At 35.1% G+C, this 17,874-nt stretch overlaps 1 protein-coding gene and 1 long non-coding RNA gene across 2 annotated transcripts in view; one reads left to right on the plus strand and one right to left on the minus strand.

Moving 5' to 3' along the window:
* The window catches only part of LOC147492488 (patatin-like protein 2), a 42,110-nt gene extending 30,215 nt beyond the window's left edge, over positions 1 to 11,895 (plus strand). The window contains exons 4-5 of the mRNA XM_086567520.1: positions 11,000 to 11,202; positions 11,671 to 11,895. Of these exons, the coding sequence (XP_086423646.1) occupies positions 11,000 to 11,202; positions 11,671 to 11,895 (428 nt within the window). The remainder of the gene's footprint in view (positions 1 to 10,999; positions 11,203 to 11,670) is intronic.
* A 178-nt stretch (positions 11,896 to 12,073) lies between these two features.
* On the minus strand, positions 12,074 to 17,165 carry LOC147492489 (uncharacterized). Its single transcript, XR_015199231.1, has 5 exons — positions 16,887 to 17,165; positions 16,638 to 16,787; positions 15,214 to 15,299; positions 13,785 to 13,888; positions 12,074 to 12,393 (listed from the first exon to the last, which is right to left on the minus strand). It is a non-coding gene; the product is annotated as an uncharacterized LOC147492489 (long non-coding RNA).
* Between the last annotated feature and the right edge of the window lie 709 nt (positions 17,166 to 17,874).

Consider the following 17,874-nt stretch of genomic DNA (forward strand, 5'->3'; position numbering starts at 1 on the left):
ACTCCATCAAAGATCATCTTCATCAAGCATGGAAACTCCGAAAATCATTCCTGAGCAATCCTTCCAGGCTATGATAGATTCCAATGCTTATGGCCTTTACTTCCGTGACTACATCACCAACATCGGGTGGTCTTCCCTAGTTCTTCAACCTGACCAAACTTATTCTCCAAGTTTGGCTCCATACTTTTATCCTAATATAGAAGACACACCAGCATTCAACCTTGCACACGACTTCTTCTTAGATAGGTTCACAATCCAAGTTGGTGGCACATGACATATCTTTTCTGAACCAATGCTTGCCCTAACTTTGGATCTTCCCTATCACGAGCCGGTAGCAACATGGCCATACATCTTTCATAACTCTACTTGTTCCTTTTCATGGCCTGCTTTTCGCGCAAGATACGGTGATGGTCTTGCAATTAAAGAAGAAAGAGCTTCACTTGGCAGATGGCCAGACATCACCATTCCCTTAGCCAGCATGATCATGAACGTGGGGAATGCGATGTTGTTTATCCTTATGAACATCATGGGAGATTCACATTTTTCTACTACCAATGATGATGCCTGTGTAGTATTCAATATGTTTGCTCAAGGTCATAGATTCTTTGATATCTTAAACTGTGTTATCTCCAATCTGAAAAGAGCTTGCACTGTTCGGCATCAGTATCTACTTTTACCTGTAACCGCTTGCCGAATTATGATGATACATTTCTCACAGTTTTTAGCTACTTTTCATGACTGGGTCAAAGTAGATTCTATGTGCCCGGCAAACAGAATAATTCGTTCCTTAAGGTTTCGGCAATGACGACATCCTTCACGGTACCTGAGGCATGTTCGTTGTTACCCGAATGATGACAAAATGTTGGCACATTTGAACAAATCTGGAGAACAAAAATAGAGCACCATTTGGCAAACAATTATCTTTTGGCGAGATGCTAAGGAAATGCATTTCACTCTAGAAGACGCCAGACCATCAGGACCTACTGGATGGTAAATTTGAGTAGGCCATTGTGTATATATATATCTAATTGTATATAGTTATGTTTAGTGTGCTATTGTTTTTCTTTGTTTATTTCTTTATAATATATTATGTTATAATAACTTTCTATTACAGCATTCCAGTCCTAATTTTGCTCACAGTTCTCAGGTACTTTCTTCCTTTATCTATTAATACTTCGAGGACTAAGCATCATACAGTTTGGGGTGCTTTAAACCTTTAGCAAAAATTAGGCAACTTGTAGACTGTATATAGTTTCTACTTTCTTGTTAGTGAATGTACTTAGTGACAAAATCTTGTTTCATTTTCAATGATGAAAAATCGTCTAGAAATCTCACATTAGGATTTGTTTTTAAAAAACTTAAGATAATACGTATGAAATAGTTTTTACATCTTTTCATGAGTATTCATGCACTGAGTATCATCGATTGTACATTGCAGTAAGTTTCTGGACCCACCCACGGTTAGTCTACTTAAACTATCAATCTAGTGAGAATCTAACCAAAAAGTCTCGATATGTGTGATATGTGAGTAATGACACAGAGGAGTAGTTTTTCCAAATAGAGAAAATCACGCGTCTACTTACTTGAACACCATTCGAACCCTAGGCGAGAATTTAGGCTGTCTTTGGATCGACATAGCCAAAAATTCATACCTGTTACAAATTTTACCGCTAGTCACTCCACTGAACCTTTCATAAAAACCTTTCACTTTCACTAAAAATTTCTTACCCATCTATCAACCCCAAATAAAATAACCTACCTAAATGATGAGTATGAGGAATAGGATGAAATGTAGAAAAATAAAGAGAAAGACTTGTTCCAAATAAAAGTCAGTTACTTGCTTCAGGAAAGAAAAATATAATTATGTTTCTTAAGCTTTTGAAAAAAAAAAAGATAAAAAGGAGTCTAAAGGCTTAAGAGCAAAGTAGGAAAAGTCAGGTAGAAGCAGGAAAAGAAAACAAGGATTTCTCTAGTGTAAATATCTTGAAGACCTTATTCTCTCATACTTGTCATTTTTTATTTCCCATTTCCATTTTCTTCTACACTACCACCTAAGCCCCACAATACCTAATAAAGACCTCTAGATCAATTAGGAGTAAGATGGTGTAATAATAAGTAGTAGATGTGATCGATCGACCTCGACTCCTCTGTTGTCATTGAGATGTGAGGAAACGTGTTCCACTGCACATTAGAGTTAGGGAAACCTGAGTGGAAAAATTAGGAGCGAATTTGTGTCTCGACACATACCTTTGAGAACCTATTTAGGGACGCTCTCCAAAGGATTCAGAAACGACCCTGCTTGTACATTTCAATGTAAAGTTCACTGTATGCATGTTCATAAATAGATGTTTTAATTATTGTATGCATATTAACTTGAGTTTCAAAGGAATTAATACTTGTTCCCCGCTAAGGAGATATATAGATATCTGAGATTAATTTAGGAAACAAGCTTTTGTTACTGAGTCGTTATAGTATAAATGAAGTTTGTGAGTATTTTCTCTGGAAAACTCTCATGAGGCTATAACTCGTCCACTACGGAATTCCTAGTGGTTTAAGGCCTTGTTGCATACGGTCAAGGCAACCGCACTCTGTGAAATGAGAATTAGCTTAGGACTGCACATTTTTGGCCATTTATATATATATATATATATATATATATATCTCTTCTTTGCTTGAGGACAAACAAAGTGATGTTTGGGGGTGGTGTGATAAACACCCAAAACTGTATTATAACCCCGTAGAGACGTAACATTTTGGTTAATTATGTGCTTAATAATCATGAAATAATAGTATTTTCGTGCTTTTGCAGGTTTGCGCAACCAACATAAAAATGATGATAAAGTCAGTATTTAAGCACGGAATAGTGAGTATACGTAAAGTTTTCCGATTAAGCCCATGTGAAGCCTACCAAATCCGGAGTAAAGCCCAAAGACTCAAACATGACATAATCAAGTCAGAAATGGGATTAAGTGCACAGAAGCATCAAGCTTTCGAAGCTCATATCTCTTGAACCAGGACTCCGAATTAGGCAAGTGAGCTGCTCAGACGATCAGTGTGACGAACTCTATGCAAAGGCGGAAAGTTGTAAAAATACCAAAAGACCGGCCCGCCAATAGACGCAGTACGTGGACCCACTTTGTGTGAGCCCGCAAGATTGGATGAGTCATATCATGTCCCAAGTCATGCTCACAAGTCAAACAAATAATTGGCACCACATAACACCTTGCATCTAATTAATTAGGAAGACTTGAATTTGGATTCTTGTAATAGTGATTAATTTGTCTTGATTTGGTTTTAGATAGGTTTGAATTTAATGTGGGATGTGGTTTCACGTGGGATGGAAGAGAGAAAGCTCTCATATGTATTGAAGGGGGGCTGATTTTAGCACTCACTCCCTTGACTCCTTTTCATTCCTTGTCTTGTAGTTTATCTTTAGTTTTGTTTTATGTTAAAAAAAGCTTGTAATAGTTTTAATGGTAAAAACTCTTTAATTCATTCTTGAATAAATTTCAACATTCCCCTTAGGTAAATCAAGTGTTTATTATTATTATTATTCTTCCCCTCTTACATTAGCATTGATAAACTTGTAGTCTTTCAATAATCCAAGGATCATGAGCTAAAACCCTTCAAGGTGGAGGGTTAATGATGCTCATGTGAGGATTCTTATATGTTTCTTAGAAGTAGGATTAACTGCTTAGAACTTAGGACCCATGTAACACCCTACCCCAAAATGGTAGTGTCCGGCCAAACTTGAGGCCTGGAAGTTGAGAATGACTCGCGTGCGCCACTCAATTCACGCTTGGGATAGTCGCGCGCGCGATTCACATTTAACCTTTTATTCCTCTAGTTGACAGGAGTCTGTTTCATGAGTCCAGGAGTTGAGATGGTATTTCAGAGATAAAATATCAATTCAATTCCTCATGCTAGGGAAATGGACTTAGAGATGAGTTCATCTCACTAGGGATCGATTTTCAATCTGTTTGGGGTTCGATAATGAACCCAAAATGGCTTAGAGACAGTAGTAATTTGATTCTAAGAGAATATAATGAGACATTGCATGAGTAACATAATCTTCTACCCTTTCTCTCTCTTTAAGTACCTTATTAAAAATCTTAGTTGTTCCGTTTTCGTGTCTTGTATGATAAGTGGCTGTTAGAAAGTAAAACAAATCAAGATGTCATACCCCGAATTTCGACAGAATTCGGAAAAACAATATTTGTTCCCGACTCTTCGATTTTCGAGGTGTGACACACTCTCAACTCCCAAAAACCCATAATCAGTTTAAATATGCGGATAATTAAAAACCAATAAAAAATTTAAGATAACCAAAAGTCCTCTTCATTACAAAAATTCACAAATATGATTAGGTTACAAATCTCCTTTCAATAACTCTTTAATTAAAATTACAAATAAAAATACAAAAACATTGTCTCAACTGAAAATCTATTTCACCTTAAGGGAAAACAAAACATATCCTGAAATGCGACGCTAACGCAAACGACAAGCAGCAACCAACTTTCTTCAACATTAAACCTGTCAAGACTTATCAACTATGTTCATTTAATGAACACACCCGATAAGCAACCATGCAAATCAGGTCAGCATTATAAACAATGCTGGTGTGAGTAGCCCTAAAATACAATATATACTTATACATATACTTACACACTAAATAAGGCAGTTAGTTCCTCCACCGAGGCGCCTTAACATCCAACGAATAATACAACATCCTTAAGTACAATAATTAAGGCAGGTAGTTCCTCCACTGAGGCGCCTTAGCTTCCCAACAATAATGCAAAGGCATTTAGTTCCTCCACCGAGGCGCCTTAGGTTCTAACTAAACTACTAACTAGCCAAGCATATTCTATACTTACCGCATTTCATGCTCAATTACAGAGTGGGTCGTCTCTGCACAAGTAATTAGGTTAACCCACCCTTCTGCAAAACCATATACAATCATATATTTAAAGATATATCATTAACCAACATATTACCATAATTATATTATTTAAGGCTTTCTTTGCGTGTCCCTAAAATCACGTCGTATCTATGTCTTACCTAGTTTCCCTGGCTACCACAATCGCTACCCAACACCGAACATGTATATCCACATGCCTCCCCTCACATAATGAACCACTCCGTGCGTAGCTACCCTAAGCGGGATATCGCATACCAGGTAACCCTCACACGAAATCCATTATGTGAGTACTGCCACTATTCGGCCTAAAAATATCGCGCGTCTCGTTCTAGTTTTGCGAACAGAATAATCAAGCCACTATTCGGCTACGCTAGAAGGGCCATTCAGATTCACCGAAACGCCAGAAGGGCCAATCAAATTACTTACGCCGGAAGGGCCATTCAGATTCACTGAAACGCCAGAAGGGCCAATCATATCACATACACCCATCACTAGGGCCAAATCACATGAGTTGTGGTAGCTAGGTTCTAGGATTTTCGTTACATAATTTATTCAGGTGTCATACCTTAGTATCTCATAACCATTTCACTCTATCACGTGCTAAATAAATTATTGCACTAAACCACCATATTTGGAAAATCTCAATAATAATTCTTGTTCTATCTTATGCCAGTATACTTAATTGTACTGAAGCTCAACGTTTCTCGTTAGAAAAAAAATTCACATTATCACGTGCCAATACTATTCATTGCACGATATCCAAACATCTCTATATCAAATCTCAAAACTTATTATTTCACGTGCCAATCATATATTGCACTACACTGTATGGAATGTATCAAGCCTTCATAAATACTACAATTCATTTAAGTAGCAACTCATAGTAGTAATCAATCATGTAATGTATTCGTTCAATATATTTATGTGAAATCAATTCACCATCAGATGCACGCATTATTTCCATTTGTGCACAATATAAATAATATATAAATAATCAAAATATAAGTCCATTCCACCAAATATCAAAATGAAACGACTTTAAAAAGAAAGAACAACTTAAGTCCAAATATCACGCATAATTATTCGAGTCCAAATCACAAGTCAGGTCAAACTGATCAACCATCAAAAAGCCCAAAACTAAAGTCCATGAATATGAGTCCATGTGTAGTTTAATTCTCATAAAAACGTATATATCTAAGTCTTATAAGAATTCCCCTCTTGTTACGTGCCAATATTTGTATGTTTTACACACTACTCACGTCAATCTTAATTAGATAATGACAAACAAATTTATACAAGCTTCCATAGCATTTTAGCATTTGATTTGTCCATACAATTTACAACATAAAACGTAGCACAATTATACAGTCAAAAATCCACAATCAAAGCCCAAAAATCTAAATATTTAAAGACCCACCCCATTGGATCCATTTGAAGTTATATGGGCTGGCCCAAACAATATTAGAAACTGGCCCAAAACAATTTAAGTGATTCGGCCCAAGGAAAATAAAAGAATCTGGCCCAAAGACTAACTAATTAGATTCGGCCCAAAACAAAAATTAGATTTCGGCCCAACAACTAAATAGAACTGGCCCAACCAAACAAACTAAAATCGGACCCAAAGAAAACCAATAAGGCCCAAAGACTAACTAATGTGGTATGGCTCAAAACAATAGAAATGAATCCGACCCAACAACTTAAACCAAAGACTTTGGCCCAAAGTCCAAGCCCAACTAAACTAACAGTCGTCTTCCTCCCTCCAGCAGCTTCTTCTCCTCCACGTTCCAGCTCACGCGCCACCAACTCTCCTCCTTCCCCTCTTTTACCCCAGCGGTTTTGACCCTTGTGAAAAACCCTATCTTTCCATACCCACAAAACTCGATTCCTTTCACCTCCAAAACTCGACCCCGACCGAATCGCGCCACCATTAACGAGTCTTGGGAGCTTCTGCCAACCCCCAACAACCACCAAATGGTTGGGTTCGATCCCCATCAAAACCAAACCTTTGGAGTGAAGTCAAAACCCAAACAAAACCTCACTGTTCACAAATGTCGACGCCCTTGTAGCTTTTTTTCAAAGCTTCAACAGCCCAACCACACCACAGACTACTCAAATGGATAGCCCGACCACCGTATTCCATCAAACAACAACACACAACCCAATCGGCAGCCACCTTCCACCCACAATCAATTGCCACCACCGATTCTACCCCGACAGCCAACAAAACAGTCCAACCAAAACTAATGAAACTGATAACACAATCAACAACACTCACAGTGACAGTTTATATCTCTATATGGATAAATAATTAAAATTTATTAGTAATCAAACCCAATTTTATCAGTATAACTTGGTTTTAGCAGCAGATAGAATATTTCAGTACACAACAGAATGAACAGCAAAAATAAACAGAAAACTCATATATTTTGACAATAAATTTGTAAATTTTAAATAGACGAAAATTCTAGTTTTAGTAGTCGGTGAAAGATAAAATCTACTCACAATAATGAAAAACACCACGAATCCCTCCTAGTCCGAATCGTCCCACTCCAACACTCTAGCAAGCGAGCTTTTATCTCCGTCTCCATTTTTATTTTATTTTTATCTAAAATCCTATTCTCTAGAAAAATATGTATATATACCTGGGTTTAAAACCTAAGCCCAACACAGACTCAGGCCCAGAAATCAGGCCCACATATCCCAAATCCAATCCAACAAATTTTAAATAAATAAATAAATAAATAAATACATATTTTAAATACGAGCGTTACACAAGACTTAGCATAAAAGCCTTACTCATTAGTTTCCTAAAAGAGCAAACTAAAGCTTGGTAATGTATCCTAGGCTTTAGGTTGGAACGAATCTCTACTTTAACTAAACAATTGACGAACCGTGAGCAAGGAATTTGAGTTAGCACTGAACGGATAAGAAACTTCAATTCTTTACACAGCAAAGTGTTAACATCACGTAGTAGTTCCAAAAGTAAGAGAGTTGAAAAAGATATCTGATATAGGCAGACGGTGGTAGATGAGATAGCCCCTCGTTTTAAAAATGAGAGACATACCCATGTAACTGACAGTTTGATCCTCATTTAGGCTTAAACATGTTTTCACTTAAAAACTTTGTCTACTGCTCAACACCCATTGATGGAGGATGTTAGTATATTGTGAGTGGGATTGCTTGCTCAAATACATTTCTCTTAAGGCTCATGCTCTAGGATATTGTCAACACCCTATAGATGGATGATGATTGTTTTTTGTAAGCAGACTACTTTCTTGAAAGATAAAAGGTCGTATAGACTTGGTTATGCACGAATTGGTTGCAGAATAAGGTATTTGGTACTAAATCATCATTGAAATTTATATGAATTCTATGTCTCTGTAAGGAGAACATACCATCCACTGTAACGTAGTAGCCTCGTACAGGGGCACAAGTTTAAGAACCAGACTAGAGCTTCTGCCTTTCTAAGTGCTTGTTATTGGCATTAGAAATCAAGTCTGACTTGAAACTTACTTTCAATACGTTCCCATATGACTTTAAAGAAAGGGTATTGATACTTAATGTCTCTACAATCACCTTTTTATTAAATTTTATTAATGAATTATAATAAAATTGATTTACTGAACAACCTGTAACCCAGTAATGAAAATAATTAGAAACATAATAACTTTTTACTCTCTAATCATGTGTTATGTTTGTGTAAAAGACAATTACGTATTATCATATGAACATGTTATTTGCTTTGCTCTTCAGTGAACACGGAATCAAATGAGGAAGCTGCTATAAAGATGATCCATAATGTTATTATTGTGAATCAAATCGGGTTGATGTACTCATAATATTATTACTATGAAGGATGTTATGGTGCCTATCCATAAGAGAAGTTTCAAGGATGGGTAAAACCATCAACAAAGAGACCTTAATGCAGCATGGGATTAAAAACATCCACACTTTAATTTTCTATTAAGAAAGTTTCTCCTTAACTATCTCAACTTATTTGTAAATGGATTAAAAGAGTAGACAAAGGGCCCTAAGTTATTGAATGAAGAAAGAAGGAAATTTAGCGAAAAAACACATGGGCATCTACCGCTTCAAACCAACTTACTCTGTTATCATCGACAATCTCTATTTAGATCCTGCAATGCTTGTTTAAAAGCCTGACTCAAGCTTACAGTGCATGACCTCGAGCCTATTAATTCTTGCACATCGTATGAAAACAACTCCGACACACATGAAATGCCAAATGTTTCTCACCTTGCACAATCACCAAATCACAATGAAACAAATTTATCCTTTGCACTCCTTTAGTCCTAAGAAGGTTTTTCTATCCTAGACCACTTGTCCAAATAAAAAGCAACATTTTTATGACATTTTCCTGACTGTATTTAAAAGAAGTCGTACATATTCTAGTAATTTCACTTAGCATAGTAAGCTGTGGTTTAGTAATGATCTCTTGAAGTCGGGCATTCCGAAACATTAACTACATTTTAGTAGCAATTACAAGCTAAACATATGATGCTCTAAGAACGTTCCTGTCTGTGGGTTGGATGTCCAATTCTTATCAACCGTAATCTCATTCTTCTTCTCATCAATTATAAAAAGCACATATCGATGCACCATACAAATAAACTCAAGATGGCACCAACCACGTACAACTACTCATAATAGTTTAACCTAAAATGAATATGGTTCATGATTATTATTTTAAGTTCTTCCTTTATATTGAAACACAAATGGAGTTGCTAACTTGTAAAATGAAACGACTGTTGTACAACTGTATGTTCTACCATATATGTTATGCTATGCAAAAGGGGTTTGGTATTGGGATACAAAATTTGTATAACAAAAAAGAGAAATAAAGAAAAGCAGTTCACTTGGTTCGCGTGTTGTAAAGAAGGATTAAGATTGAAAAGGGGTTTTTACAAAAAAACGAATCAAAAGTTGGTTGCATTGGACAATTTTTTTTTGGAACGACAATTTTGTTGCATTGTACATTTAAAAGTAAAGTTGAACCATTAATTAACAATTCAAAAGATTCCTTAAAAATGAATAGGCTAGGTCAAAGAATGGTAAGTTGAAGAATTCAATTTGAGCCTACTCCTCCAAATTTAAACTTTACAAACGAATTTTTGATCATTTTACTCACATCTTAAATGTTTTTGAGAGGAAACCAATGGCGAGTTAAATGAAATAATTTTTTTTTTTGGATAAAAAACTTAAAACTATTTGTAGTTAACCCAAACATCATAAACATATATTTAAAATGTCAAACAATATAATTTTAGACATATTAGTTAAGGTTAATAGGATCAACCTTCTCTCCAAAAGTCATATTTTTATTTTAAAGGGAATGAATTTTGGTAATCAAAATTAATACTTTTTTTTATTTTTATTTTTTTAATATTCAAAAATATGAAGCCATGATGATACCATAGAGGATGAATGATTTTAAGTATCATAATTAACATCCTAAGTGAATTATTACCATGGTTGATAATTTCTGTTAGTTTAAAACTCACACAACCTGCGCAATGTCTTAATCTTGTAGTCAAGAAAGCTTTTCTTGAGTTAACATTCTCCAGTAGTCCATCTCATAGAAATATAATTAGTATAATAGATTTTATGATATCTTGTCCAAAAAAATAGCCATATATGTGTCCGTGTGTGTAATTTTGAATTTGGCGAATATTTCTTCAAATTCTTGAGCACACCAACTCATACTTATTCAGATCTTTGAAAAAAACTTCAATTGGGCATAAAGCTAAAATTTTCAATAATTTATTAATATTTCTTAATCTATGTAACTAAAATTGTGAAACTAATCTGGCATATTCACAAGTGATGTGTTGGACTCGTTGCATAAGATATTTACACATAGTATGTCATTCTTAACCTAGCTTTATAAAGTTGGCACTGAACGAATTGATATTTAAGGTCAACAAATTCGGGTTGCAGGTAAGAGAAGATTCTGATGTAGCGTATCGAGGGCTCGATACTAAACATGTAAGAGATAATAATGCAAAAACAGAATTTTTTCGCAACCAAACCCATGAACTATGGGAGGTTTATGGTAATATTTAGGCACTGGATCTGCCAAAGAAGAATCGAAGTTTGATGCTTCTATGGCTGCCAAGTGGGGAACGTTTGCATGGCTGTACAATGGTGACAGCTCACCTCTGTTGTTGTTGGATGCTTTCACTCAAGCAAGTGCAGATATGGTTGACATTCATGCTAGCATTCTCTTCCAAACACTCCTCAGTGAAAAGAATTATTTGCGTATTGAGGTACAATATCACCAACACAACTTTCTACCATCATTGATTAAAAAGGATTATTTGTTATAACAGCAGACCCCTTACGTCACTGTTATGGACTACACTAATCTCGTTATCTAATACCTCATTTTGTTTTTGAATCATTTACATTTTCTAAACCATCATATGATACTAATTTATTCTAATGAAGTTACAGCTTACCTAGCAAAAAAAAATGTGAGTATCCACTCAAATAACAGGGAGTGACGACTTGGAAAAAGGAAAACCATCAGGTTAAGAGTTTAATCACTTGTAGTGAACGATAATTATGTCTACAATACCTATTCAGTTATTTGACAACATGACCTAAGCCTCGATATCTCTATGGGACTTGGGACCCACATTCAGAACCACTCGGAATATAAAGCCTAAAGAATAAATAGTGAACCAAACTCCTAACTATACTACTATCAACAAAGATTTTGACATTTATCTCAGCTTGGCAATTTAGTTGGAATTGCTTCCTCGGTAGATATAAGCACTAAAGAGAACATGCAAGATCTGATCAAGATAGGTAAAGACCTTCTAATGAAGCCATTGTCTAGAGTTAACTTGGAAACAGGAACATACGAAGAGGTGAAAAGAGAAGGCACCAATGCAAAAGCGTTGATTCGTTTTGCCAAGCTTCTCTCAGATGAACGCAGGTTAAGACAATCCATATAAGTAAACCCCTCTTGAAGCCGTCCCATCAACTTTCAAAGAGAAGTTATTTTGCAACTCCTAAAATGGTGTATTGGGGTGAGAAGTGTGATTTCACCCAAGTCTTCAGACTTCAAGTACCGTGATATGGTGGTATAAGGCATGTACCTGAAATTCAAAAGATGCATTGCACGCCAACAACTTAATTACTTGAACTTTCACATATAGAAACCACTTCACAATAAACCTTAGATATAGATTTAAAGTGACACCTTTCTACAATTTCTCCTTTGTTTCTTCTTTTACTACTGCACTACTACTTTCTTTATACTAAATAATGCGATCTCAACTATAAAAGAAAAAAATCACAGAAACACAGATGTGGAATTGGCTGGGATCCAGCTCCGAACAACACTACCTTGCAAGAGACATAGCTAACACATTCTTACTTGATCATCGGGGTAAAACCTTTTTCATTTTGAGAACTGAAGCTCATTTTCTTCCAATCTAAACGTTCTGCATCTGAAAGAAGGAAATAGGAAAAAACAAATCAAAAAAAGAAACAAACACTTGGATATAAATTTATCTTTCTAATTGATAGCTCACAAACTTGGTCTTAATGTGTCAATATCTAAATGCATGTTTAACTAACCATTTAGCTCAAGAACCTTATTGTAATGTTTTTTTCCTAGTCAACGAATTTGTGTTGTTGCTATTGTTCTGCCACATGACACATAAAACTACAGTTAAAGTTGAATATAACTATATATATAAAAACTATAGATACTATTCTAAATCTTCTTTCCAGTTTGGTAAGTTATAATACTATCTGCTTCTTGAATGCTTCGAACTAATTACCAATATCAACACATCTTTGCAATATGGAAATGACTGGCTAACTAAATCTGACTTTCTAGGCTCTCATAGTAGTGTACTCGCTAGTCACTACTGCCTTGGGAGTTGGGACTTCTTCCCTCAGATCAGATTGGGACTTGGGTTACTATTTACTCAAACTGTCTCCTTTCCCTTCCTTATTGTATCTATTCTAGTTGAGTAGTAACAAATGACATTTCACCTATATATAGTAATGGTCTTTATCATTTGGGGCAGACTGATATCAAGCATTGACGCATATATAAATACACTACACAAATAAATCGTTGTTCATTGCATACGCTGGCAATAGTAAAAGACCAACAATCCGTAGTCCCTAAAGAACTTTGATATGGCCTTTTCCTTCTCACCGAATTCCATCAATCTCAATTCCCAACTTAAATTCAAATGATTCATTACATAGGACTTCATAACTACTGAAAGACGAAAAGTAACAAAGGACTTGTTTTTCAATAACCAAAATTAACAAAACAAATAACACGCAGGAACCCAGCTTACCCTGGTTATCACAATTTTCAATTACGCAAATTTTGCGGCATGTTAGGAGGCTAACCCGAACCATTAAAAGTGTTAAACTAAGTTTTGATTCGCTCTTCTTCTTTTTTTTCTCGGTAAAGTTGAATCTCATTAAAAGTGAAAAGAAAGTAGGCCGAGAAAGCCTACTATTACAAAGAAACAAAATAAAAATAAAAAGATAGCCACATGAGACTAACCTGAGAACCACAAATTATTTTACATCTAAATACAAAAGTCTATCCCACCTCATGACAAATTACTCGCTGTTTTGATTCGCTATTCTTATCCTGAGCTATAGCTTTTATGTTGCTCTAATCTCACTTAATCAACCAATCGATTAAATTCTCTTATATTAATAGAATAACTTGCAGATATCGGCTTGCTAATGAACAATGATTAAAGCAAAGCAACTACTCATGCCATAACATATTTTGTAAAAAAAAATATATAATGAAGATGACCAAAACAACTATAAACGCTAAATTCATAGGAATGAAATGTACCTACAAAGAGTCCACCAAGAAGGTTGAGCAATAACATAGAGTCCTCTATTGTTAACTCTTAACTTCCTTATCATGAATTTGCATATAAGCCCAAACCCTTTTTCCTTCTCATCAAAAGAAATCATCACAACACAAACACAAATATAACTCATCAGTAGTACTTTGAGAAGAAAAAAAACTATAATGGTGCATTTATGATGAATAGAGCGGCACACCTATTATTTTGGTTTACAAAACTCATACTAATAGAAAATCTGCCAAGTCTAAAAATTGTTGAAGAACGATAGTTAGAATTAGCATCATTGAAAAATTAAATTTTATTTAATTCAAAAAATACATCATGTCGCTGAATATCTTTGAAAAGAATTCAAAACTTTCATTGCACTGTTGGTAAGTGCAAACCACAAATCCCAAATTTTGGGTTGTAAGTATCCAATCAAACAGCTTCAGTTTTAAAAGATAGTAAATATACCTACAAAATCAAATAAATTCAGTTAAAAAGTCTGGAGAACTTTTTTGTATATTAGGCCAACTTCCAAATCTCCATTTCAGCACAATATTTCCCCTCTTGAAGCTCTTCATGAATCCCCAAAACCAATCCATAAAAAATATTACACTTCTTGCGCTGCTAACTTTCAACATAAACCTAACTTTCCCTTTGTAAAAAAAATGTTTCTTTCAATCGATGAATTTATAAATTGATTTAGAAATGGAATTGCAACCTTTGCAGTAGCAAACCAAGGTTTATTTAAAGGCAAGGTTTATTTAAAGAAGATGAGGAAGATCATTACCTTTGTTTTAGCAAGCTTCAAACTTGAGTATGTTGCTGATGAACATAGTACACGCCTTTATAATTTTTTATTCTTTCTTTCTCCACTTTGAAGATTGAGAGAGAGAGGGAAAGAATTGATCAACGATGTACCGGCGGGGTGAGGTTTTTTTTTGTTTGCTTTTGTTTTTTTTTCGTTGGTTTTGAGGAAGAGTTTCTTATATCATTCTATTTTTAAGTTGTTAATTACTTACTTACACCTAGCGTACATTTAGCGTATATTTGGTTTATAAGAACTTTTCTTATATCATTCAGCGTATGTTATTTTCAAGGGTATACCACTTTTCTTAAGCAGGCAAGAACTTTAGTTGTGGATTATCTCAATACACTTGTTCTCGACTATTAGAGTGGAATTCATTGAACACAGTTGCACAACCTATGAAGTGAAAATTTCTGTGTTCTAATGTATTTTCTGTGTTCTAGGCCAATCCCTCTCCCCTTGAAGGGGACAGAAACCCAAGGTTTAGACAACTACAATTGGGAATAACACCTGAGATGCATCTGACACAGCATGGTTTCACCCAAACTGGGATGAAATAACAATCTTAAGCTACCTCATTATAAAATATTTAAGATAATGAGTGAGTAAAGTTCAAGGACCTGCGAATAACATTATCTCTGACTAAAGTATCCATTTGCAAGGTAATAAGAGATTTCCAAGCAATAAACTCAGCAACATCTTTAGCCTGCGAGTGCGAACAAACAAAATTATGGGTTTCAAGGTTACTGGACTCAATAACTACACCAAAAGATTAAAAAGAAAATTCGCATACATGACTTCATTGCTGCGAACACAACTCTTTAATTGTGATTTTTTCCAGAAAACTCTTAATAACCAATCAAACAATCACATGGTATCATGTTTTTTAATCTAATAGACGGGGAAGAACCATAAACCTCACTTTTAACGTTTACAGTGCCATAAGTGATGCCATTAATTATGATCCCATATGGCAGTTCTTCAAGCAGCACTCATACTACTCTGATTGTAAACGTGATTGATCTATTAAATTATGCCCATGCTCAAAACTACAAAGTTAAAGTGAATTGGCGAAAACCAACAGTTAAAAAGTATAATTAATATATGCCCAAGACCTTTTTCTATTTTTTCACCTTTTTGATTTTGCATTCCAATCAACGGTCACACATAAAAAAAATTACACATTAAAGCAAATCAAAAGTTTGAAGTTGTATTGGTCTTTAACTTAAAATAGCTTAGAAGCTTATCTAATACCTAAATTTTTTATCACTTCATTTCTTTTCCCACGAAACATAATGCCTAAAAAGGAAAACAACAAATAACTACTGAACACATGCCTAAAAGAAGAAATAAGCATACTGTTACACTTTTAGTTTCAACTTAGCATAGTACGTGCCGATTGAGATGAAACCAAATAACCTAAATCTATTTAAATTTTTAGCAACCGCAAAGGCCCTACTTATATCCAGATGAACTTCTAAAGTCTGCATTAGATCCTAGCTGGTAAAATACACTATGACCTTACAATCAGATGCTTATGATGATAAACACCATTAGGAATCACTAATTAAAACTCTCACTTTGGCTACTTGAAACAGGACAAACAGTACTTTTTTATATAATCTGCAGGTCATCAGGATTTTCTAGCCATTATAATGAATAGCTACAGATACACTATGCTCAGCAAATCCAAATAACATAACATAAGTTTCACCACACTCAGTGTAGACAAACTTACTAAATTCCAAGTAACAACAATTTGAACAAAAAGTGATGGCGATTTGCTGACCTCATAACAAAGAAAGTAACACCGTAGAACTCGACTCTTTCCCCAAGTTTATAGGAGTAAGTGGTAACTTTTGAATAAAATCAATTGAAATGAACGGTGAATTAGAAGTGGTTAATGTTGGAATTGAGCAACGGTGAATCAGCATATGTAGTAGCATTATGAAAATTGTCTTAGTCCATAATATTGCAAAACAATAACACACTAACAAATATGACAAAAAGAAAAGAAATTTGCACACTATCGGAATTAGCTTACCGAGTCGATTTCAGCAGCAGAAGGTCTGATATTAATAAGGTTAAGCTTCTAAGCTTTTTCAAGATCAAATTTTATGCAACTTGTCAAAAACTCATCAATACTTTCTCTTGTTTGATTGTGAGCAGCACTTTAAACCAAATAATCATAAACCTAACATGAAAAACCATTCAAACAAACTTAATTAACAACATAATCACAAAAAACAACTCTTATTAGTACTATTATTTGAACAGAAAATCTAAAACACACCTGGAACTCAGATGGAGCTACATTGGCAATAACTCGAGTGGGGTCCGTTGATGCGTCTCTAGATCTTAAAAAATCAAGAACTTCAAAATTTGTAAGTGCCCCAGCATTGGTTTGCAATCTACATGTACGTGTAGATGAAACTTTGAGAATTACCCATTTCACCTTGTAAAAGAAAAATTAGTAATTAATTAATTCATTGAGGAGAAGTGGGATAGGTTAATAAAAAAATAATGAACCTCGAAATCAAGAAGATGGCTAGTAATATTAGAATATGTCCTATATGTAAAGTTCCACATTTCTATAAGTAAAGTTCCACATTTCTATAAGTGTGACATCCATATCTAATAGTTTCTATTATCATGTTTTGGGTTACTTCACACCTAAAGTAGGTTAGTATAAATATGTAACTCTGGGTAGAGATCACAACTTTCCTAGCATCACCACTAACATGCAATTTAACATGGTATCGGAGCGTCAGGTTCAAATCAAAGTTTGGTGGTATGTTAGGAGAGGAATACCTCACCATCAATCAAAATCAAAATTATTTTTTTTAATTTTTAGTATTCAATTCAAGTTTCAATTTTTCTCACAAGAAGAAGTTCTTTTATCTCGATTCAAGTTTCAATTTTTCTTTGGATGGATTTACTGTTCATCGCTCATGTTCACCACCTCTTTGTTCATCGCTTCGCTCACTCGCATTCATTCATCGCCACCGCTCATAACTAATATTAATTGTTATTGTTCCACAGTGCATTTCATTTATTATTTGTAGTGGCCCATTATATAAAGCGGGACTGGGTCAAAGACAAAGGGGGGGAGGTAGTGAAACAAGGTAGGCTGGGGAGTATGGGATCATGTCCGCGAAACCCTAGAGAGGGGAGGTGGCACGGGTACGGCTATAAGATGGGTCGAGGGATGGAAGGAAGAGGGACGGTCTGGATGGGGGCGTTTCAATAGAGGAGCGAAGACCAAGTTAGCGGGACAAGGG

This window comes from Coptis chinensis, chromosome 6 (genome assembly GCF_015680905.1).
Source record: "Coptis chinensis isolate HL-2020 chromosome 6, ASM1568090v1, whole genome shotgun sequence".
Classification (NCBI taxonomy): domain Eukaryota; kingdom Viridiplantae; phylum Streptophyta; class Magnoliopsida; order Ranunculales; family Ranunculaceae; genus Coptis; species Coptis chinensis.